The 23575-nt window shown below is 37.7% G+C and overlaps 1 protein-coding gene across 1 annotated transcript; it reads left to right on the top strand.

The window, feature by feature from the left end:
- The first annotated feature begins 378 nt into the window (after positions 1–378).
- Positions 379–20509, top strand: FAM98A (family with sequence similarity 98 member A). The gene is made up of 8 exons (XM_003416072.4): positions 379–528; positions 3909–4057; positions 7099–7233; positions 10949–11133; positions 12179–12259; positions 12820–12936; positions 18471–18638; positions 18723–20509. The coding sequence occupies exons 1-8, from the start codon at positions 476–478 to the stop codon at positions 19380–19382; spliced, it is 1548 nt and encodes a 515-aa protein (XP_003416120.1). The 5' UTR covers positions 379–475; the 3' UTR covers positions 19383–20509.
- Positions 20510–23575: the final 3066 nt, after the last annotated feature.

The raw sequence follows: 23575 nt of genomic DNA on the forward strand, positions 1-23575 counted from the left end.
AGCACTGCGCCACCACAGCTGCTGCCAGCGCTCCTGCCAAGGCTTCAGAGACCGCGTTTCTCTGAACACACCCACCCAAGTTCTAAAACAGCCAAGCTCCTCCCCTGCCCGCGTGCCTCGCCCCAAGATCCGCACATGCGCACATCCAATAAAGACAGGTTAGCGCGCTCCCCCTTCACCGGTCTCCACGCCCAGCTGCCACGCAGCCGGTCCTGCTGCCCTTCTCTGGCGGCTGGCTTCACTATTCACGTGATACGCATGTGCACAACTCTGCCTCCAGGCCTTCTTCAGGCTGGCAGGGGCGGGGCGGCAGGTGGGACCAAGCTTCTTGCGCACGCTCGGGACATGCGCAGTACAGCGGCTGAGGCGCCAGCTGTCGCGGTGGAAGTTCCGGGGAGACAGCGCATGCGCAAGTGTACGCGTTGCCGGCGAAGTGGGGAGCTTGACGACTCGGAAATTTGAATAGCACTGTAGCATGGAGTGTGACCTCATGGAGACTGACATCTTGGAGTCGTTGGAAGATCTAGGGTAAGGCTGTCAGGGCACGGGTCTCTCAAGCCCCACACTGCCTGACCTCGGTTACGCCTTCTCCGCTCCAGTGGAGGCACTGCTGCCTCTCCACGCCGTACCCCTTGGCTCCTTACTGTCGCCTCTCTGTCGCCCCGGGACCCAATGCCACGTCCGCTGCTTCTCTTACCGGCTCGGGGCCCCCCAACTCCGACGCCCATAGGTCCTCCCTGTGATCCTCCCTGCAAGCGTTTGTCAGTCATGCGTGTCATTGTCTGGCTCTCGTCCTCACCTCCCCTCCCCCAGCTTCTTTCCTGCTCCCAATCCACCTGCTCGAGCTCCACGCTCCAAAGGTGGCCAGAGTTGGTTCCCTGCTTTCCCTACTTGTTCTCCAAACTTCCTGCCCTTGTCGGTCTACTCTTGAGCCCCTGCTCCTTCCTACTCCACCTCCCTTCTCTCAAAAAAAAAAACAAAAAACTCTCCTTTGCCCAGTCATCTCTTCAGCATGCATCCCTAAGCCACCCGTCTTTGCTCTGCATGCGTTCCGCTAGCCAGCTCGCTGGTGTACCTCACCTGTCACCACCTCAAAGTGAACCACTGACAGTTTCCCTGGGCTCTCTGACACTTCGCTTCATTGAGCCACCATAATAGCCCCTGGAAACCCTGGTGGCATAGTGGCTCAAATCCGCCAGGCGCTCTTTGGAAACTCTATAGAGCAGTTCTACTCTGTCCTATAGGGTCGCTATGAGTCGGAATCGACTCTACAGCAGTGGGTTTAATAGCCCTCAGGGTCGTCTTCCTGCACCAAGGTCCTGCATATTTGTTTTGCATTTTGTTTCTCCTCCTCCTGACAGCTAACCCAACCATAATTCACCAGTGTCCAGAAGCTGGAAATAGGGCTTATCTCACTGGGTCGTCCAGATCAACACACTCTATGAAAACTTGAGGACCTAGAATCCCTTTGCTAAATGTGGTTCCAGAAACAAGTTGTATGACTAAATATTTGGTTATAAACCAAATACATGCAGTCAAAAACTACACATTTAGCTAGCTGTATTTATAAACTAACAAGTGCTTTGTCAAACCCTTCCCTCACCCTTTTTCATGACGTGGAGACCTTTGGGGAAAACTTTTCTTCTTTAGAAAAGGATACCTTGAGGGTTCCCAAAGCTAGCCCACATAAGTACTAATTTGCCATCCTGGTAGAAATTTTTAGGAAAGGAAGTAGTGCTTATCATTTTTCTTTGTCAAAGTGAATACCATTGTTCTTTTCTTTGTAACCTGAATATTTTCTTGAACATTCCAGACTTTGGGGGGCTTACTTCTTTGATTAGGGCCAGGGACAGATTACCCAGTAAGCAAGGTATGCATTGGCTTACTTGTGCTTACTTATTAATCTGCAGTGCACAATTTCACCTGTTTTTCTGACATGGTGAAAAACAGGTGAAATTGTACACTACAGATTAATAAGTAAGCACAAGAAGCCAGTGCGTACCTGGCTTACTGGTTAATCCGCCCCTAATTAGGGCACAAGTAAAAAGTCATATTCAGCAAAATTGCTTTTTTTGCTGAACACTCCCAGACTAAATTGCTTACTCACACATGATACCATTCATTCAACAAATATTTTTGAGGACCATTTGTTCTGTGGTTGGAATTGGTCTGGCCATTAAAGGTACAGGTGAGGTAGAATAGAAATTCACACTGAGAATAATCCGTGAGGAGCACAGAGGAGGGCCCACTTTACTGGGAAAGGAAATGAAGTCCTAGGAGCTTCCGGGAAGAAATGATAAACTTATTGCCATTGAATTGATTCCGATTCATAGCGACCCTATAGGACAGAGTAGAACTGCCCCATAGAGTTTCCAAGGAGTACCTGGCGGATTCGAACTGCTGACCTTTTGGTTAGCAGCCATAGCACTTAACCACTATGCCACCAGGGTTTCCAAATAGAACTTACTAATGTCATACTCTGGATAAACCCAGACCGTGATAGAGGTCACTTAAGAATTGGTGATGGATGCTGTTTCTTCCCAGTATTCTTGTTCTTTTACCCTCTTTTAACTGCATCCTTCTTTTCTAGGCTACTATAAAGGTAATTATTACTGTGTATTAAATGTAATAAATAATTGAGATGGGTTGATATAAACCACAACCTTTCTGAAAACTTTGTTATCAATTTTAACCTTAACTACTTAGTTTGATGACAACCGTATGTTAAAATTCAGCTTTAAAGGGTGGCTGTTTGATGTGTACCTTTGAAGGATTCACTGAGAAATATTAGACTTGACCCTTTCAATACCCAGTTATTTTCTGCTTTGAATTTTTTGTTGATACCATGGGTTTTCATTAATGGAAGCATGCTGAATCATTGAGTGTGTCTGAATTTTTGATAGGTGGTATGGATTTTTTTCCCCCTCCTGTAACCCTACCCTCAGGGTACAGTGGTATTCTGACTCATAGGGACCCTGTAGGTCAGAGTAGAGCTGCCCCATAGGGTTTCCAAGGAGCACTTGGAGAATTCGAACTGCTGACTTTTTGGTTAGCAGCCGAACTCTTAACCACTATGCCACCAGGGTTTCCGTGTTTAATAATATGTGGTTTTAAAATCTTAATGCCAGACTACATATAGTTTCATTTTTTTTGGCGTATGATTTTTTTCTATTCCATAATTAGATGTCTAATTGATGTTTAAAAGGACCGAGTATTGCCATCTAACATAATGTGTACGTCTGAACATCAAATTATCTTAAATATATTTAATGTGTCATCTTTCATTACAGTATTGTTATCAAGGTTTCATTTAAAAGAAGTTAAAATAATCTTCCAAAGAATATATACTTTAAAATTACTTCGAGAGCTTAACAAAATCTTTAATTAAAATACCAGTGACTAAATGTCATCGAATATAGTAAAAGCAAATAAATGATTAATTGGAAAGTTTTCACTTTTCAAGAAGGCCATTAAAAATATAAGCTAATTGATTTTTGGAAAAAATTCTAGAAAAGATGACCAGAGTTTTATTTCTGAAATAGTAAGCCATAGCTATCATTTGTTAATCTGGATCTAATACTCAATTCAGTTAAAGTAAGAAAATAAACCTTCATATAATAAGAGGTTTCAGTAAATATGTAGAAGTTGACGTAATTTAGTAGTATATGATTCTATTATGTATTCACATATATTGTGAATAGCTAGAATGTATTTACCATTTAGCTTATTTTTCTGATGGTTTAGTAGAGTTCTAAATTTTCTTTATATTTGTAAGTCTAGAAATTGATCATAATAACTTCTTTATTAAATTATTGCTTAATTATGGAGCTAGTACATAGATGCATTTTATCTATAATAAATACGTTGTGGTTTTATGTTCTTCTGAAGTGTGATTTCTTACTCACCAGTTACAAGGGTCCGTTGTTAGATGATGGTGCGCTGTCTCAGGCCGTCTCTGGTGGAGCCAGTTGCCCGGAATTTACCAAACTCTGTGCTTGGCTGGTGTCTGAATTAAGAATGCTCTGTAAACTAGAGGAAAATGTGCAAGCAACTAACAGTAAGTAAACATTCACTTTTAGGTACAAAATATTGATTAAAATTGGGGTATTGTTGATTCAACATTATCCTTACTAAAAGCTAAAATATCAAGCTTCCTGTAAATATAAAAAAAAAAAAAATTGTAAAGAAGCTAAGATACCTTTTTCCCTCCACTGTATTTGGAGACAAGAAGATTCAGAAGTTGAAATAGTCACATTAAAAATTTCTGGAGGTTAAAAAAACCTTGGGATGTAGAAAAATGGAGGCCACAAATATGGAATATATGAACTTTCCATTCTTTGTAAAACATGGCTTATGAGATCCTAGTTTGGTGGCAAGAACTAGAAATTGGAGTGTTTTTCTCTTAGGGCTATCAGATTCCAGAAGCATATATAGACTGTAATGTAAATGCATTACAGTTCTGTTGTACATGGAAAGAAAGAATGATTTGTTAAAAAGCTTTCTGTATCATAAGAATCTATCAATAGATACATAGAGAATATGACTGAAATTTAAACACAGCCAGATTGATGGGGTTGAGAGTTTGCCATTTTTGTTATCACTTTAACACTAGTTTATCAACTCTGCAAAAGAGACAAAAGCTAGGAATCTGACACTCCACCATCTGGTTCCCTCCTACTATAGATAAATCTATAACAGGAGAGAAAGGAAAATGCCCACCTGTTAACCTACCCTTAAAAAAAAAAACCAAAACCAAACCCTTTGCTTTCGATTTGATTCCGACTCATAATGACCCTATACCCTGGTGGCGTAGTGGTTAAGTGCTACGGCTGCTAACCAGAAAGTTGGCAGTTCGAATCTACCAGGTGCTCCTTGGAAACTCCATGGGGCAGTTCTACTCTGTCCTATAGGGTCACTATGAGTGAGCCTACCCTTAAGAAGAGTTAAACACATAATCCCGGTTTGAAGAGCCCCACTTTTTTTTTTTTTTTTTTTTTGGTGTATTTAATGGGTGTATTTTTATTGTATCTAATTATAATACGGAGAGTACCGCAAAACCAAACCCGTTGCCATCGAGTTGATTCTGACTCATAGTGACCCTGTAAGACAGAGTAGAACTGCCCCATATGGCTTACCAAGTAGCACCTGGTGAATTCGAACTGCCGATCTTTTGGTTAGCATCCATAGCTCTTAACCACTATGCCACCAGGGTTTCCATAATAAAAGCAGCAGTTTACAATTATTGAGCACTCACTATAAGCACTACCTATGAGGTAGATTTTGTTACCTTTTTGTAGATTAAACAAGGAAGCACCAAGAAGTTAAATACATCCATTGCCTCAGGTCACACAGCCACTAGTAGAGCCAGGATTTAAACCCAGCAATCAGGTAGGGGGCCGATGCTCTTAGTTCTTAACCACTGTGTTCTACTGGCTCCTGATCTAACAGTTCAAAGATGGTAGTTACCTTTGAAAATACCTCTACTAGATGATAACTGTTTTTAACCTGGGGCCTCTCTGTTCAAACGAAGCATTATATAGAAGCCAACATACAAAACAGGTAAAAGTGTAGCTGTTCTAGTTGAAGTTGAGAGGAAGTATCTTTAGCACATTTCGATCCTCTTCATCCTACCTGCACACGAAGGAGCCCTGTGGAACTCTGAAGTTCACAGAACACAATTTGTAAAACGTTGATAATGCAGTCTTCTCATTTTACAGATGAGAAAATGGACTCAGGTCGGTGACTCACCCAAAGTTTGTCAGTTCATTTTTACCCTCTTTGATATTGAACCAGAGTCCCTGGGTGGTACAAATGGTTAAAGCACTCCACTGTTAACTAAAGGAAACCCTGGTGGTATTGTGGTTAAGAATTACAGCTGCTAACCAGAAGGTTGGCAGTTCAAATCCACCAGGCGCTCCTTGGAAACTCCATGGGGCGGCTCTGCTCTGTCCTATAGGGTTGCTATGAGTCTGAATCGACTCGATGGCAACAGGTTTTTTTAATTAACTAAAATATTGGCAGTTCAAACCTACCCAGAGGTGCTTTGGAAGAAAGGCCTGGTGATCTGCTTCCAAAAAGCCACAGCCTTAAAAACCCAACAAAGCACAGTTATACTCTTCACACATGGGATTGCCATGAGTCAGAATCAACTCGATGGCAACTGGCTTGGTTTTCTTGATTTATGATAATGAATAAGGAACCATGAAAATAGTTAAATAAGTGTTGTTTTTTCCTTGGCTAACCTAATGAACTCCGTGTGTTTTTAGATGTTACAGTAATACAGAACTATAAGTCATGTTTGCTGTCCTTAGATTTAGCCTAACTGGGAGTATTAGGCACACATGAAGCAACTGGAGGTTAGTAAGGTGATTAAATGCTCTTGTGGTTCATAGGAGGAGGAAATCAGTGAGTGCAACAGTACTTGGAGAAAGTTTTGTCATGGAGCAAGACAACTGGGCTTTGATGGATGGGTGGTATTTGAGAGAGAAGGAGAAAGCAGAGGGCATATCAATCACAGGGAATAACTTAAAGGCACAGAAGTGCAATGAGATTGACTGACCTGGCATGAATAGAGGGAATATTTATGATGGTGGTTGGTGACAGTAATTGAACATGCTGGGAAGGGTAATCTATAAGGGCTGTAAAGAATCCTTAAAGGCAGAGAGAAAAAGTTAGATTAGATGAAGTAGAAATTAGGGAGCCATTAAAGATTGTCAAATAAGGGGATACCCAAAAAAAAACCAAACCGACTGCCGTCGAGTCGATTCCGACTCATAGTGACTCTATAGGACAGAGTAGAACTGCTCGATAGAGTTTCCAAGGACCGCCTGGCAGATTCAAACTGCCGACCTCTTAGTTAGCAGCCGTAACACTTAACCACTACACCACCAGGGTTTCCCAAATATAAGGGGATACCGTAATGAAAACAGTGTTTAAGAAATAAAATTGGCAGTGGTGTAGGAAAGAATAAATTAAGGGAAATGAACTCCAGGTAGGAAAATCCTATTAAAATTTTCAATTTACATCTAATAATAATTATATACTAATTGAAACAATCAGTATTATTAAATGAGATTGATTCATTTTAATTCTTAAAAGGCCCGAATGAAGCTGAAGAATTCCAGCTTGAGGTGAGTGGGCTTCTAGGGGAAATGAACTGTCCGTATCTTTCACTGACATCAGGGGATGTGACCAAGCGCCTTCTTGTCCAGAAGAACTGCCTCCTTTTGCTCAGTAAGTTCCTGGCTACAAGAGTGTAGCCGTTGTTTTCTATGTGTGTTTTCTGTAACTAGACTTTGGTGGTACTCCACCTGTTGAGTTTCACCTAACGTAACCAATGGTAGTGCTGGTGTGTTGTTCAAGTGTGTGATCATTAAACCTTAGGGTCCAGACTAGAAGCATATTTTAAAATGAACTGGGAAGATAGTGTGGGAATAATGAAGCTTTTTGTTTTTTAAATTAATTTCTTTGAAGAGAATAAGTATCTATTAAAGACAGTAAATGGTAAATGTGATTATTTAAAGCATGTTGTGTTATTGATATTTCTTTGGTTGGGTAATTGTCTGGGGTCTTGATTTTGTAAAAAAGTCAAATTAAAGTTTTTCTAGAATAATATTTGGATTGTTTCTGTACTTACTGATCATTCTGGGAAATAAATTTTTGTGAAAAGTTCTTCCATGCTCTTTATACACTAGCCACTTTCTCTCTTCACCTTGAAAAACAGTAAGACTCACAAATGTTACTGCTCTGCATAAACACTCCAATAGTCTTGACTCAGAATTTTTTCTAGCATTCTGAAACATATTTAAATTAAGCTCTGATTAACTAAATATTATAGTCCTTATGACATACTCAATTCAGAGGATTTTTAAATGTTTGTCTTTATCACCATACTATCGTTTCTGAAGAAAAACCCAACTCCCGTTTTGAAAGTTCAGCTAAAAAAAAATAATAATAATTGTGTTTGTAGCTATTATACTTAGGCTGAGTTATTCCAGGGTGACTTTCTTAACTTCCCCGTATCTGTCAAATTATTGTTTCTGGGGAATGCTGCTCATAGTTCTTCTAAACTCATTCAGTATTCTTCAAATTATATGTTTTCCATAACCATCTCAGTGTGCTCACTAATTCTTCCTATGTAATACAGCTTGTCTTTACAATAATATTTAGCACTTGGAATATGTTTTCTTACATGGGAAGATATCAACTGTCAGGAACTCTTAGAAATGATGCTGAATAGCTAAGTCATCTGAAGAAGGCATAGTTTAGTCATTTTAGCATTGGTATTTTTGAAACCAGTTTGAATGTGAATCTTTCTTAAATACCTTCAACTCTTTTCTGTTTTTAAGCAGACTGTACTGAACATTATTTTGCACTCAGGGTTACAATTACATACTTTATTTTAATGTACTGTGATCTTAAAGTGGAAACTGGTGGCGTAGGAATTAAGTGCTACAGCTGCTAGCCAAAAGGTTTGGCAGTTTGAATCCACCAGGCACTCCTTGGAAACTCTATGGGGCAGTTCCACTCTGTCCTATAGGGTCGCTATGAGTTGAAATCAACTCAACGGCAATGAGTTTTTGATAATCTTAAAGTCTCTTCAAGAATATGCAGCCATTTGTCTCTCAACCAAATGACTAACTCAACTAAAGGTTACTCTCTGCTTTAAATTCTTCATACATAAACACAGCCACACTGCTCCTCTTTCCCCCTCTTCATCTTTGCTTTCTAATTATTTCCCTCAGTCTGTATTCTCTTTCATTCTAGTATTTACATACATAAACACTCATTTTCTATTTAATCTGTGTAAATATTTCACATCTATCCAAGTGTTCATTACCACATCTTGATGCTATAATTGTACTCCTTCCAGCACCCTTACCTCACTAATTTGATTCTTTTAATACATTATGTTTTGGGTAAATAATAAACCAACTTCATTAGAATTGTTAGAAAAATAGAATAGTTTTTTGAGCAAGTAGCTGAAAAATTTGTGCATCAGTTTAAGAATTGTGTTTTAGCTGTTCACTGGTCTTTGTGGTTCTCAGATGCATACAAACAAGTTCTAGCCTTAAGTCTGTCCTTAAGTCTAATTTATATGTAAGTTGGAACAGTTAGGTACAGTTTATATTTAATGTCAGTTAGATGTTTATCATAGTATATACTGTACCTTTCTATGCATAAAAAGAATTAAACACTTCCAGATACGCTAGAACACCTTTAACATAACGCAGCAATAATAATGTTTTGCTACGTGGCACAAAGTAACGCCTGTTATTACAAATCATTGTGTGTGCCTCAAATTTTTAATATGATAGGCTTTACTATGAGTTGTATGTAAGTCAGACGAAACCTGAGGACTGCCTGTGTTCTTTATTCTCACCTAGATTGTCAGGTGGGTTATGGTTAAAATTTTTGGACGGTCATTTTGTGAATGCCTGAGCTATGATGCTCCAAATTTAGAAAACCAGTTTATTAAATCTCATATGTTCTAGAACAGGATCAGCAAACTTTTTCTTGAAGGACCAGATAGTAAATATTTTAGGCTTTGTGGACCACATGTGGCTTCTGTCACATCTCCCACTACTCACTCTGCCGTTGTAGTGCAGAAGCAGCCATAGACTGTGCTTACATGAGTGAATGTGGCAATGTTCCATTCAGACTTTACTTACAAATATAACAGTGACTATTTTCATAACTATGAGTCGGAATCGACTCGACAGCGTGGGTTTGTTTTTTTTTTATTTTCATAACCAGTGAGGTTGTACTGTTTTGATGTCTACGTATTGTTTTAACTCATTAATAGTTTGCTATATCAAACATGTTAAGATTTTGTCAAACCCATTATAGAATGCTCTTTCCAGAAATTACCTATATTTATTATTTGAGACTAGGAGTTGGCAGCTGTTTAAAAATTATTTGCCAAAATTGTGACCCCTGCACTTGCCAGGAGCATTACACCTTTGTTGTAGGAAACGAGATATTCAACCTGATTATACTTTTGTACTTCGAACTGAATTTAAGGGCCTGGAAAATATTTTTTTTCTAAAACTATATTGTTTGTATTGTCTGAATCATCTCACTCTATCATATCACCTGAAATTCTGAGAGTCGAATGATTAGTAATCTTTTATAAAAATATAAATGTCCTTGGGCAGGTTAAAGGAATATGATTGAATAGTTAAGCCTTAAACTGAATTACTCGAAGCACATTGCAGCCCTCATCTGGTTGAAACCAACACCCAGGGGGATAATACTGATAAAAAGGGACTCTACCAAGAAATTATTTCAAAGAGAGGTTTTTTTAGGGAAGGGGAAGGGGCAGTTGGGAGGAGGCAGCTCTGGGAAGAATGTAAATGAAAAAGGAGCAGGCAGAGGGTGACACATTAGGATACTGGGTTGTGGAAAGGAAGTTTTCGGAGTTTAATGCCTTCCCATTTCTCTTTATGTGTCTTACATCAGTGAAATTTTAAAAATGTTGTTGCAAGCCAGCTCTAGATGGGTTACCTGAGTATTAGGAGGAAAAAGGGCTGGATGGTTTTATCACTGGTGCTCACAAGTGGTTACAAGTTAAAACAAGTAGCGTTTATAACTGTCACTGAAAAGTGGCCAACTTCTACCATTAGCAAATGTATTGACAGATGTCACCCCCTGTTCTGGAGGTTTCTTAATAGTGTGATTCAAGAATCCAAACTTTTAGACATGATATGTTATGAGCCTTTGGTTTCAAAGAATTGATTATTTTTAAATCAGTCCTAAAAGACTATGTCTTGGTTTGAATACCTAAATTATAGAATTGATTTATGTGTTAACTCTATTTGCAGGTAACAGTGGTTTTACTTTCTTGTTTTTAGCCATTCTTGCAGCTTTAAAAATTATATATCGTTAGATCTGTAGAGTTGTGACCCAAGACTTACCTCATTTTGAAATCTTATTTTGTTTACTTCAGCATACCTCATCTCAGAACTAGAAGCTGCCAGAATGCTCTGTGTGAATGCTCCTCCAAAAAAAGCTCAAGAAGGAGGCGGTAGTGAGGTCTTTCAAGAGTTGAAAGGCATATGTATTGCTCTAGGAATGTCCAAACCTCCAGCCAATATAACTATGTTCCAATTCTTCAGCGGGATTGAAAAAAAAGTAAGACCTTTAGTACCAGATTGTAGTGTATTAAAGGCCTAGTCCTGCATTTGTTTGAAATGAAACAATTCTGTTAATTTTTCTTAGTGGAACCTAATGTGCATATTATGTTACAAAATGAGTTTTGGGTTTTAAATCCTAGATATTTTAAAGATAAGCTAATATTTAGTTTTTTTTAAACATGTTAGCCTGCTTCCTTTTGAAAAACGAGTCTTACTGTTTTGATTTATGAGCTCCAATAAGGTAGATATAATGTAAAAAAAAGAAAAAAGATTCCAGTCCTTTTAAAACAATATTTTAGCATTGAACTTTAATACAGTTAGTATTTTTTAAAGTTTTTAGCATTAAATGTTACCAGTCTCTTCCCCACTGACTAGACAGAAAAGGATGTTAATGATGTTTTCATTTGTGGTTTTTAATTCAGTCACTTCAGATCTTTAATAGTTTGACTTGGCAAACTAGATTTATTGAATACTGACATCATCTAGTATATGAAAATAAATCAGAATTATTTTTATACCATGTATTATCAACAGTTAAGATCTTTTATATAATTGATTAGGAACAAGTAGTCTCAATTTAAAAAAAAAAAAGAATGGGTAGAAAAGAATAGTATTTGCCATAGCAGATGGAGTATTCTCCGTGTGCACGTCTGCTGGACTCTAAGAATTGGTACATTTACATTGTGGGGTGGATCAGCACCATGATGCACAAATTTGGCTGACCACCTCAAGGGAGCAGCAGTGTATCCATAGTCCAGGTTTTCTGTGTGTGTTCATCCATCCATTCAATAAATACTCATGAGTGCCTACTGTTTTTAAGCACTCTTCTAGGTGTAGTGAAGAAATCATGCTTCTGTGGGCACATAAGAAGTGGGACGAGTGACTGCCTTTTTCGTGTGGATCTTCTGCATTTCAGAACGTTCTCTACCTTTGCCTTTGTCAGAAATCTTCCTTTGATGGCAAGATGTGATGGGAATTGGGAAGATAGGAGGATATGTTTTACTTTTAGAGTTATTAATTTATATATTTATGTTTTGTGTCAGTTAAAGGAGACATTAGCAAAAGTTCCTCCTAATCATGTGGGAAAGCCTTTACTGAAGAAGCCAATGGGACCAGCCCACTGGGTAAGTAGTGATCAGTCGCCTTCAGTAAAATTTGTAAGGAATCATATTTTTTTCATAATTTTTATGTCAACATTTATATTTGTTCTTCTTAAGTGATGCTTTCTAATATGTAGTTTTCTTGGTGCAAATTCTTAGAGGAAGTATTGTTTTTGCCAGTCTAATGATTTATGGAGGATAATTTTATTTTTATAAGATTAGAAGCACTTATAATTTATAAATGTTTCACACAGATAATTAATATAAATTGAAGATTGGTATAAGCATGTCTCAAATTGCCAAATGTGTTGCCTATAAGCCAAAAACTGCATTGGGCTGAGCTTCATGCAGTGCATTATAGGCAAGCTAAATATGAATTATGTACTTTATATGTTCTTTTTTTATGTTTTGAGACTTAGCATTATTTTGCCTATCATTGCATTAACTGTTAATTTATTATGTGGAAGGGATTTTGTGTGCAAAGTGCTGGGGACTCAATTATGAATAAAACAGACACCTTTTCTGCGTTTTTATAGCAGGGAAATCAAACTCATTTAATTTCTACCTTGTCTTTTTTGTTTCAGGAAAAGATTGAAGCAATTAACCAAGCCATAGCCAATGAATATGAAGTTCGGAGAAAGCTGCTAATAAAACGTTTGGATGTCACTGTGCAGTCCTTTGGCTGGTCTGACAGAGCTAAGGTACACATTAAATAATTTAAAAGCACAGTTTAGGTGCAGTGGAGACTAAAAGAAAAATACACAGAAGACACGCATAGAGATGTTTTTTTAGTGAGTTGCTGAGTAGCAATTCTTCCAACTATTCAGTTGTACTCTGTCCTATTATAAGGTCGCTATGAGGCGGAATCGACTGAACGGCTTTTGGGTTTTTGATTCAGCAATAATAAAAACATTCATTTTTAATTATTGGTATTTTTCAAGAACACTGAATTTTATTGTCCCTAACAGGTGCTCCTTGGAAACTCTATGGGGCAGTTCTGCTCTGTCCTGTAGGGTTGCTGTGAGTCAGAATTGACTCGACAGCAACGGGAATAGAAGTGTGGAAACCCTGGTGGCGTAGTGGTTAAGTGTTACAGCTGCTAACCAAAGGGTCGGCAGTTCAAATCCACCAGGCGCTCCTTGGAAACTCTGTGGGGCAGTTCTACTCTGTCCTGTAGGGTCGCTATGAGTTGGAATTGACTCGATGGCACTGGGTTTGGTTTTTTTTTGTTTAATAGACATGTACCCATTTGTGAGAGAAACAGTATCTGAAAGTTACTGAAATAAGAAATTCTGTTTTCATATTATTTGTTTACTATACTGTAAGCTAACAGTTTAATTTGGTTGATGAAGTTAGAAATCCTGGATTTAGTATGACCAAATATTAGGATTTATTTATAGAGAATTGAAGAATTTGATAAGATTCAAATTTTGTTTTACCTTAAATAAGATAATCCAGGTAGAGGCCTTGCTCATCCAACAAATATTTATTAAATGCCTACTACACATGATACTGCCATGAGTTGGAATAGACTCCACAGCAGCTGATGTTTTGTTTTGTTCGTGATTAGTAAGTGGGAATTAATTGGCACATTTCATTACTTGTATTGTCTTAGATCCCTGTAATGGAACTGTTCCCTGAATTTATGTTCAGATTGGTCCAGATGGATTAGTATTAGGTGTTCCCTTAATAATCCATGTATCTTTGAAAATAGACTTACCCTGTGAATTTTTTGTTAATTGACTCAGAAAAAAAAGTATTTAGTTTTCCAATTATGTTACTATTCTGTTCATTTCGTCTAAAACCTTTTAAGCCTTAGCTCAGTTATATTTGGTTATCTGTTAAATTGTTGGGGTAGATACTTAAGCTAAAATATTTTGTGCTGGAACGGTGTCTTGGAAATCAATCATTACCCTCCTCGTTTTGCATGTAAGAAAATGCAGACCCAGATAAATGGAGACGTTGCCTAAGATCTCACATAGTAACAGTAAACACCGGGAATAAATTATGTTGTCTTCTGTGACTGTGATTTAGGAAATACTAGTCCTTTCTTAACCCTTTCGAGAACCAGTTAATTTCTGCTTTGAATTTTTTGTTGATACCATTAATGGAAATACGCTGAATCATTGAGTGAGTCTGAATTTTTGGTAGGCAGTGTGGGTTTTCTTTCCTTGCCCCTCCCACAAGCCTACCAAGTATTTAGTGGTGCATGTGGAGTATGCTAATTATATTCCCAGGTCTCTACCGGAGTCTCTTGGTACATATGTGTAACAAATAAAAATTTTCAAAATTTCCATTTTTTCTACCAAAAATTCAGACGCCTCATACAATACCCTGTAAAAACAGTAGTTTGTGGCACAGGCCTGTTTCTTTGGTTTCAAACAGCCACAAAGGCCCCTGTTTTGTGGCAGCACACACTGTCATAATGCAGCCCCTTCCTAGTAAACCTTCAGAGGCAGAAAGAGTGCTTGGTCCCTAGAGGTACCCATGAGCACACATGGGTTAAGTTACCTTTAATTTAAAAACTATTTCACTCTTAGCATGGTTAGTATCCTTCAAAAATAATAAACTTTAGCTCTCAGTTAGAAAAACATGCAGCGATGAATGAAAGTGTACTGAATGAGGGGTGAACAGATGGAGGTTCTGGTCTCAGCACTGCCTGTAGTGGACTGAACAGCTCGGACCAGTGTGTCTGTGCTTCCGTTTATTCTCTCATTTTTAGCATCTTTAAAACAACCTGATTAGCCTAGATGGTACTTAAGATCCATTTAAAGCAAGATGTGCAATGATTCTATGAAACATACATTGGGAGGAATCAGAAAAGACTATACAAATTACTTTTACATGCACAAAGTGATCTTTTGTTTTTTGTAATGAAAATAAAGTACTTACAGCTCACTTTGAAATTTCCTTTTAATATTCAGTTTTATTTGATGTATATATCAAACCATTTTTTAAAGGTGTTTTGTTTCCACTGAACAAGCACTGATCACTTATTTTAGGTACTATAATAACTACAGTAAAAAGAAATGTAAGACATACTCAGAAAACATTTCCCAGACAAGCTATGTGATGACAGTCCCTTCATTCTTTCAGTTATTAAAAAAAATTTTTAAATAAAAAAATCACATTATCTGATCATCATATCACAGTAGCTGTTTGATTTTTAGTATTGTCTTCCTTACTTTGTATGTACAAGCGTAGTAAATATTACTTTGCATTCTATTTTTTCACATAATCTAAACATTTTCCATGTTTCTGCACAGTCATAATTTTCAGTTATTTAAGGACTGCACCATAATTTATTCCATCATGTTTTCCCTACTGTTAGACTTTTATGCAGATTTTTTTTTTTTCTCTTAATCTTTGAGCACATTAATTTTAATCTTATGTGGTCACTTTCATCCTTCTGTTATATAAAAGTAAGATTACTAAGTCAAGAGTTTTAACAGTCCTGTGCCTCTTGAGACACATTGTATAAATGGGTTATAGCAACATACGCCTTCCACCATCAATATCTGAGGACCTGCGCATAACCAGCAAATTTGCCAGTTATTTTTGTTCTTATGCTGTTTAGCTCTTTATTGTAGATGTTGCTTCCAGAATTTCACAGGTAGAAGATTGTTTTTGTCTCCCAAATTTAGGTTACTTTAATTTGCATTTATTGTTTCCTGTCTAGGATTTTTTTTTGTAGTTGTTCATATTTTCTTTTATGTGAACATTTTCTTTATACCGTTTGTGCATTTATTTTTTGTGGTCCTGTTTTTCGTATACATTTAAATGAATTTTTTATGTAACTACAAACCTTTTGTAATCTTTGACAGAGTTATTAAAAAAAAAAAACCTGTTGCCATTGAGTCAGTTCTGACTCATAGTGACCCTATAGGGCAGAGTAAAAAATTGCTCCGTAGGGTTTCCAAGGAGTAGCTGGTGGATTCAAACTGCTGACCTTTTGGTTAGCAGCCAAGCTCTTAACCACTGTGATACAGCTATATATGCTTTTAAATTAGAGTTATTTAGCCACTAAATAGACTATCCTAAACCAAATATATTATTGCATATTATGCAATAAAACAGGTTAATAAAATAAAACGAAATAAAATAGGTTAGTCTTAAATGGCACAAAGTTTACCTCCACCATTGCAGCCAATTCACTAGAATAAGCCTACTCAGAGGGTGATGAAAATAACCAAGAAAACCCAATAAGGTTTCTTGATATTATTTTTTTAGATATAGTTATGGATAAATGACTTGAGAGTCAAGAGTCTCTTTTACACATTGAAAATGAGGTCCTATTTAGCCTGCTTCATTTTCCAGTAAAAATTTTTATAATTGGATTTACGTTCTTGAATTCAACAAACTGCATTTTAAATAAATCTATACCTCTAGTAATCACTGGGTTAGTAATCACATTCCAGATTTCCTTATTCTGAATTTCAGATATTCTATCCCACTGACCATTCACCAGTTCCACTTGTAGATTTGGCAAATTTTGTCATCAAGCATACTTTCATTAAGTTGTTGAGAAATAATAACTGTCAGCATTTTATTGACTGCTACGTATTACTAAGTATTTTATACTGTTTGTCCCATATGATCCTCTCATACAACCCTGTAAGTGAGCTGCTTGGGTATCTCCCATTACCCAGGTCAGGAAACTGAGAAACAGAAGTATAGTGACTTGCCCAAGTTTCCTAATTGCTCAGTGATCTGCCTCTCTAATAATCATTAACTTATGCTCCTAGTATATGGTTAAAGTAGATCCTTTTTAACTATTTATAATAGAGCAAAGTATTCAATGAGGGGAGCACTTTGATAAGAAGTATGTATGCTAACAATATAATTAGTACAAATTATTTACAGCTAACAGCAGGGTCACTATGAGTCAGAATCGACTCGATGGCACACAACAACAACATTTTATTATCTCATGGAAATCAAAGATGAGAAAATTAAAAAGTAAAATTGTTGAAACAAGCTTCCGTTATTATATTTAAATAGATAAAATCAATATGTTTGAACTGAGATCAATGACAGGAGGAACCTTTTCACCAGTTTAGCCCCACAATCCTGAAGGAAGACCCCCCATGCCTTCCACTTAACCCCACTCCCGCCTCCACTCCCTTCCTGCCCCCCAGTCATTCCTTGATGTGTCAGCAAGTCTGGCAACTGTACTGTAAGATAGTTCTTGACTAGGTAGGAGCAATGGTGAATCTAACTTTTTCCTCCCATCTTAAATCTATTGTTGTTAGGTGCCGTTGAGTCGATTCTGACTCAGTGTCTTAGTTATCTAGTGCTGCTGTAGCAGAAATACCACAAATGGATGGCTTTAACAAGGAGAAATTTATTTCCTCACAGTAAAGTAGGCTAAAAGTCCAAATTCAGGGCGTCAGCTCTAGGGGAAGTCTTTCTCTCTCTGTTGGCTCTGGAGGGAGGTTCTTGTCCTCAATCTTCCCGAGGTCGAGTTGCATCTCAGGCGCAGGGACCCTGAGTCCAAAGGATGTGCTCTGCTCCTGGTACTGTTTTCTCGATGGTATGAGGTTCCCAACTCTCTGCTTGCTTCCCTTTCCTTGTCTCTTGAGAGGTAAAAGGTGGTGTAGGCCACACTCCAGGGAAACTCCCTTTACATTGAATCAGGATTATGACCTGGGTAGGGGTGTTACAATACCACCCTAATCCTTTTTAAAATAAAATTACAATCACAAAATGGAGGACAGCCACACAACACTGGAAATCATGGCCCAGCCAAATTTGATACACACATTTTTGGAAGGGACATAATTCGATCCATGACGCATAGCAACCCTATGTACAACAGAACAAAACAAAAACATTGTCCGGTCCTGTACCATCCTCACAGTTGTTGCTATGTTTGAGCCCATTGTTACAGCCACTGTGTCAGTCCATCTTATCGAGGGTCTTCCTCTTTTTCACTGATCCTCTACTTTACCAAGCGTGATATCTTTCTCTGGGACTGATCCCTCCTGACAACATGTCCAAAGTATGTGAGACGTAGTCTTGCCATCCTTGCTTCTAAGGAGCATTCTGATTATACTTCCAAAACAGATTCGTTTGTTCTTTTGGCAGTCCATGGTGTCACTGGAATCTAGTGAACATTATCATTATCAGACAAATATTATCAAACATTTTGGACGTCTTCAACTTATTTACTGTGAGTGTTTCTTACGTCATTTTGAAAACTGGTATTTGTCTTTGAACACTTTTCTTTCAACAGAGTCAGACAGAAAAATTAGCAAAAGTTTACCAGCCGAAACGCTCAGTCTTATCTCCTAAAAGTACTATTTCTGTTGCCCATCTTTTGGCTGCAAGACAAGACTTGTCAAAGATTTTAAGAACAAGCAGTGGCTCTATTAGAGAAAAGACTGCCTGTGCCATCAATAAGGTAGAGTACATGTAATTTTGTTTCAAATACATTTCTTTCTGTTTATGAAATAAAATAGTTTAAAATGTCTTTCTTCTCCCACAGGTGTTGATGGGCAGGGTGCCTGACAGAGGTGGTAGACCCAATGAAATTGAACCTCCACCCCCAGAGATGCCACCATGGCAGAAAAGGCAAGATGGCCCTCAGCAGCAAACAGGAGGCCGAGGAGGGAGAGGTGGTTATGAACATTCCTCATATGGAGGACGAGGCAGTCATGAACAAGGAGTAGGGAGAGGTGGACGTGGTGGCTATGACCACGGTGGTCGAGGGGGAGGAAGAGGAAATAAGCATCAAGGAGGCTGGACAGATGGGGCGAGTGGAGGAGGAGGTGGCTACCAAGATGGTGGTTATCGAGATTCGGGTTTCCAGTCCAGTGGCTATCATGGTGGCCACAGTGGTGGCTATCAAGGCGGTGGTTATGGTGGCTTCCAAACATCTTCGTATACAGGAAGTGGATACCAGGGTGGTGGATACCAGCAGGACAATAGATACCAAGATGGTGGGCACCAAGTTGATCGAGGCAGTAGTCGTGGAGGTAGAGGTGGTCGTGGAGGGCGAGGTGGTCGCGGAGGCCAGGGAGGAGGTTGGGGAGGAAGGGGGAGCCAGAATTATCACCAAGGGGGTCAATTTGAACAGCATTTCCAGCATGGAGGTTACCAGTATAATCATTCTGGATTTGGACAGGGAAGACATTATACTAGTTGAGGCTACAGAGTTTTGTATTTTGCTAGAGCTCAAGTAATAGAAACTTAGTTTCAGAACCCTGAACCCAGAATCTATTTTGAATTAATGTGAGACCGCAGGTGGCAGGCAGATTCCTGTGTAGCATAAGCATTTGTAGGTCATCATTCAGTTCTGTCAGTTTTTTTAATGGCTTACATAATGCTGTTTATTTGAGAAACACATACAGCATCTCTCCTTTGTATAAAGAATTTTTTAAAAGGTGGTAAAAGTTGCCTTTAATCTTTGACCAGTAGACTAATTCCACAATCAGAAAATGCTACTTTTTTTGAAGAAATTACTTGGATAAGTAGCTCTCCTGTTTTAAATATGCAGTTTTGAAAATGAGGATTTTCCTAGATTTTTTTAGATCTACAGCTAGGAAAAAAAGAAGCCTTCCTAATATTAACAATCCATTTGTATGTATTTTGCCTGAAGTATTCTAATGCCTATTTTCCAAGCACAGTTCTGCCCCGGGCTGGGTTTTATTCTGAGGTTTTGCCACATCTTCATGATAGGACTTTTAGGTCTGTTCCTATTAAATGAGCTCTTCTGCAGATAGCACACTCAGTAGCCTTATCCTCTTGATGGAATACTGTATCTTATGCTCAACTCTGAAAACCTTGAACACGGCCAGAACCGTGAAGATTATACAGGCAAACCATGTTGTGAAACTATAGTCCATGTAGGCATCTAGTTAAGTATAGCAATTCAAACTGACCTGCATCCTTCCAAAACAAGTTCTTTCTTCAACCTTGTTTTTACTTGAAATCTGCTAGAAGAAACAGCAAGCTGAATTTTGTTTTATGCACGAGTTAATACCACTGGCTCAGCAAATACAAGTTATTTTGCTTTGGGCAGGAGACTCTTTTTGTAATGAAAGAAATGCACTACCAAGTAAGAAGACGGATTTTTGCCTAGTGCAGGAGGCCCTTTATTATTGCTGCAGAAAACAAAAGCCTGGCTGAGTTGATGTTTTACATTCTCCTTTACTGAAATCTTCATGACGCTTCTTGCTGGGTTTTTGTATACGTAAACATTGTCAAGCTGTGAAAGAAATGGCTGGAGGTGTGCTTTGTGTGAAAGGTGAGCAATAAAGTATCTGTACGTTCTCTCTGTGGTTTGAGTTTTATTTTAGCTACTTGTTTTAACTGCATTTTTCTGACACTTGCTTCAAGCTTATAAAGGTTAAGGTCTTTGTTTCCCAAAGATTCTTAAGTATTTACTTAACATATAATTTATAGTGAAAGGTAACCCCTACCCTGAAACTTTAAATAAATTCAAAAAATGCCTGTTTCCAAATCCACCTTTTACTGTAATAGCTAGAAAACGTCACTACTCATCTCTGGCCATTGGGTGTCGCTATTGCTACACATATTAAGCATAGATCAATTTATGCCCGATTCTGGGTATTTTGTTTTGTGTTTCCATTCTTCCTAAGAATGGAGGACTTTCCTCTTAAGAGTAAGGGAATTGAAAATATAAATATGTGTTTGTAAAAAAAGAAAAATAGTGGAGTTTTTTCCTACCAAATTAGGCTTTTTAAAGAACCAACTCATGTCTTCCCACTAAAAATATCCTACTTGCTATTGAGATAAGCAGAAACCCTAGTGGAATAGTGGTTAAGAGCTTGGCTGCTAACCAAAAAGTCATTTTGAATCCACCAGGTGCTTCTTGGAAACCCTATGGGGTGGTTCTACTCTGTCCGTTAGAGTCACTATGAGTCGGAATCAACTCTACAGCAATGGGTTTGGGTTTGCATTTTTTTGTTGTTGTTGTTTTTATTGAGATAAGCACATTCTTCTAATAGCTAAAACCATTTTTTAAATCTGCCTTGGTCTTTTTGTTAACTTTACAAAAATTTATTAGATTTTTAGTCTGAACTGTTCAGATTTGAAGACAGTTTGGAATGCTTTTTATTACTAAAGGTAAAATTTTTAAAAAGTGCTGGTTTCTTTATGCTCTTAATAGGTATGTTTGGTATGTATAGCAGTTTCCTATTAGAAGTAAAGTGATCAAGATTTCATACCTTAAAATGATATCCTAGAGTGTATTTACATTTACCTTAGCCTTTGCTTTAATGTTTTACAGCCATGTACTCCACGATATACCTGATGAATATATTTAATTCTTTTGACAAATGTTTCAAGTTAGAGCATATTAGAAAGCAAATGATAACATCTCTCTATGATGTCTCTAAAATTTGCATCTTCATTCTGTGCCTGAAACTGCATTTTTTCCCGTATTATGAAACCATGAATTAGGCTTTTACTTTCTCCTCTTTAACAGATTAAGTTCTGTAGAAAAAGGATATTTACTCCAAACCACCAGCTAGTTTTACTATATTAAAGTTCTTAGATTTTTTTATGGAGATGTTTCTTGATCTTAGGCACATTCTTAACCTTAGATTGTAGTGAATAATGTTTTATTGGAGTAAAGAATGTGTAGAGTTTCTTGGAGAAACAAGATAAAAAAATTTTAGGAGGGATTTTTTTTTTTCGTATAAAATCTTAAAGTATTGTCTGTTTAAACGGACTCAGTGCTTTGTTTTCCTCCTGTTACCAGGAAATAGAACGAGATATCATCATTCTTATGAACATCATTCAAAATATGCCACCATCATTTTCATTTCTTGCTCTAGATTCAGACTGAGTTCGTGTCCACCTGTGCAGGACATAGAATAGAGGTAAATAAATTGTTGCTTAGGGAAACATCTCTATATGTACTTATTTTCCACTGCCCAAAACACCTGTCTCCTTGTACTTAAGATTTTTTAGGTTGCGCCCATTCTACCCTTCTGGACACTTCTTCAAAATACCACCCAAATTTCTTAATGAAAAAAAAATTGGGGACCATTAAATAATACACACACGCACATTTAAAATCTACCTTCAATACATTACAATTGTAGGTTTTAAATGTGTGTGTGTATTATTTAATGGTCTCCCATTAAGTAATTCAGGTGGTATTTTTAACAGAAAGGACCATTGGACTTACCCAGGGAAAAAGATATGTATGTCTTGTCACAGGGTATCCAATGTTATATACGACTTTTTTTCTTGCTTGTTCTCTTATTTCTCACTAGTGTGATTATAATCACGAGAATACTCTTTTGTTGTTGTTGAGTGCTACATTTCCACATTTGTATACATTAATGTATCCCTAAAGTTGAAATCACTGACTAAAGGAGGCATGCATGTCATCGTTTGAACTCACTTATTCGCCTGCAGAACCATGGCTATATTAATTATTGTCATGAGACCTCCCACAGTAAATCATTCAATGCTCATCAAATGTAAATGAAGGAACTTGGGGTAGAAGTAGGACTTTGGAGGGAAACCTTGAAAAAAAATCTATTAAAGCGACCAGTGTTTGTTAAATTTGTTGTTCTTGAAGAAGAAAGAAAAAGGCTTGCAGTTCCACTTAATAAACACTAATGATTACCTGCTATATTCTGGGCACTGTGTTAGGGCATCTGAGATACAAAGATAAGTTAGACCCTTCCCTGGAAAATGTCTAGTGGCAGAGCCAGAAACACAGAATTAAATTGTACCGTAATATAATAAGCAATGAAAGTTATGCCAGAATCTAGGATAGCACAGTGTTTTGGTGGTGTTTGTATGGGGGCAGTGGGCAGAAATTGGGAAGGTTGCCAAGGTCAGGTAACAGACGGCTCTATGTGCCCTCCATAGAAAAAAATAGACCTATTTTATTTGTAAAAAAAAAAAAAAATGTTACTGCCAGGTCGATTCTGACTCATAACGACCCTATTACGTGTAATAGTATACCAATAAAAGGATGTGACATGGTCATGTTTGAGTTCTACATAAAATATTGGTTAGAGTAGACAACAGCTTTAAATGAAAGATTGGAATCAGTAGTATGGAGCTTAAACTAATGTTTATCAGGGACAGAGAAGGGACAGACTTTGGAAATAATTAGGAAGTAGATTTTATAGGACTTCATTGGTTAGAGCGAGTAGAGAAATTTCGTATGACTTGGGCTTTTTTTGTTTTGTGACTGAATGAATGATGATATTGTTATCAATATTTATAAGAAGGACAAAAGGTTTGCTGGGGAGAGGGGGGTGATCTCACCCTGAAACTCAGGAAAAGGCCTGGGGACAGATTTGGGAATGATCAGCATCCAATGAATTTGCATTAGAACATTCAATCAGA

The sequence above is a fragment of the Loxodonta africana genome, chromosome 26 (genome assembly GCF_030014295.1).
Source record: "Loxodonta africana isolate mLoxAfr1 chromosome 26, mLoxAfr1.hap2, whole genome shotgun sequence".
NCBI lineage: Eukaryota > Metazoa > Chordata > Mammalia > Proboscidea > Elephantidae > Loxodonta > Loxodonta africana.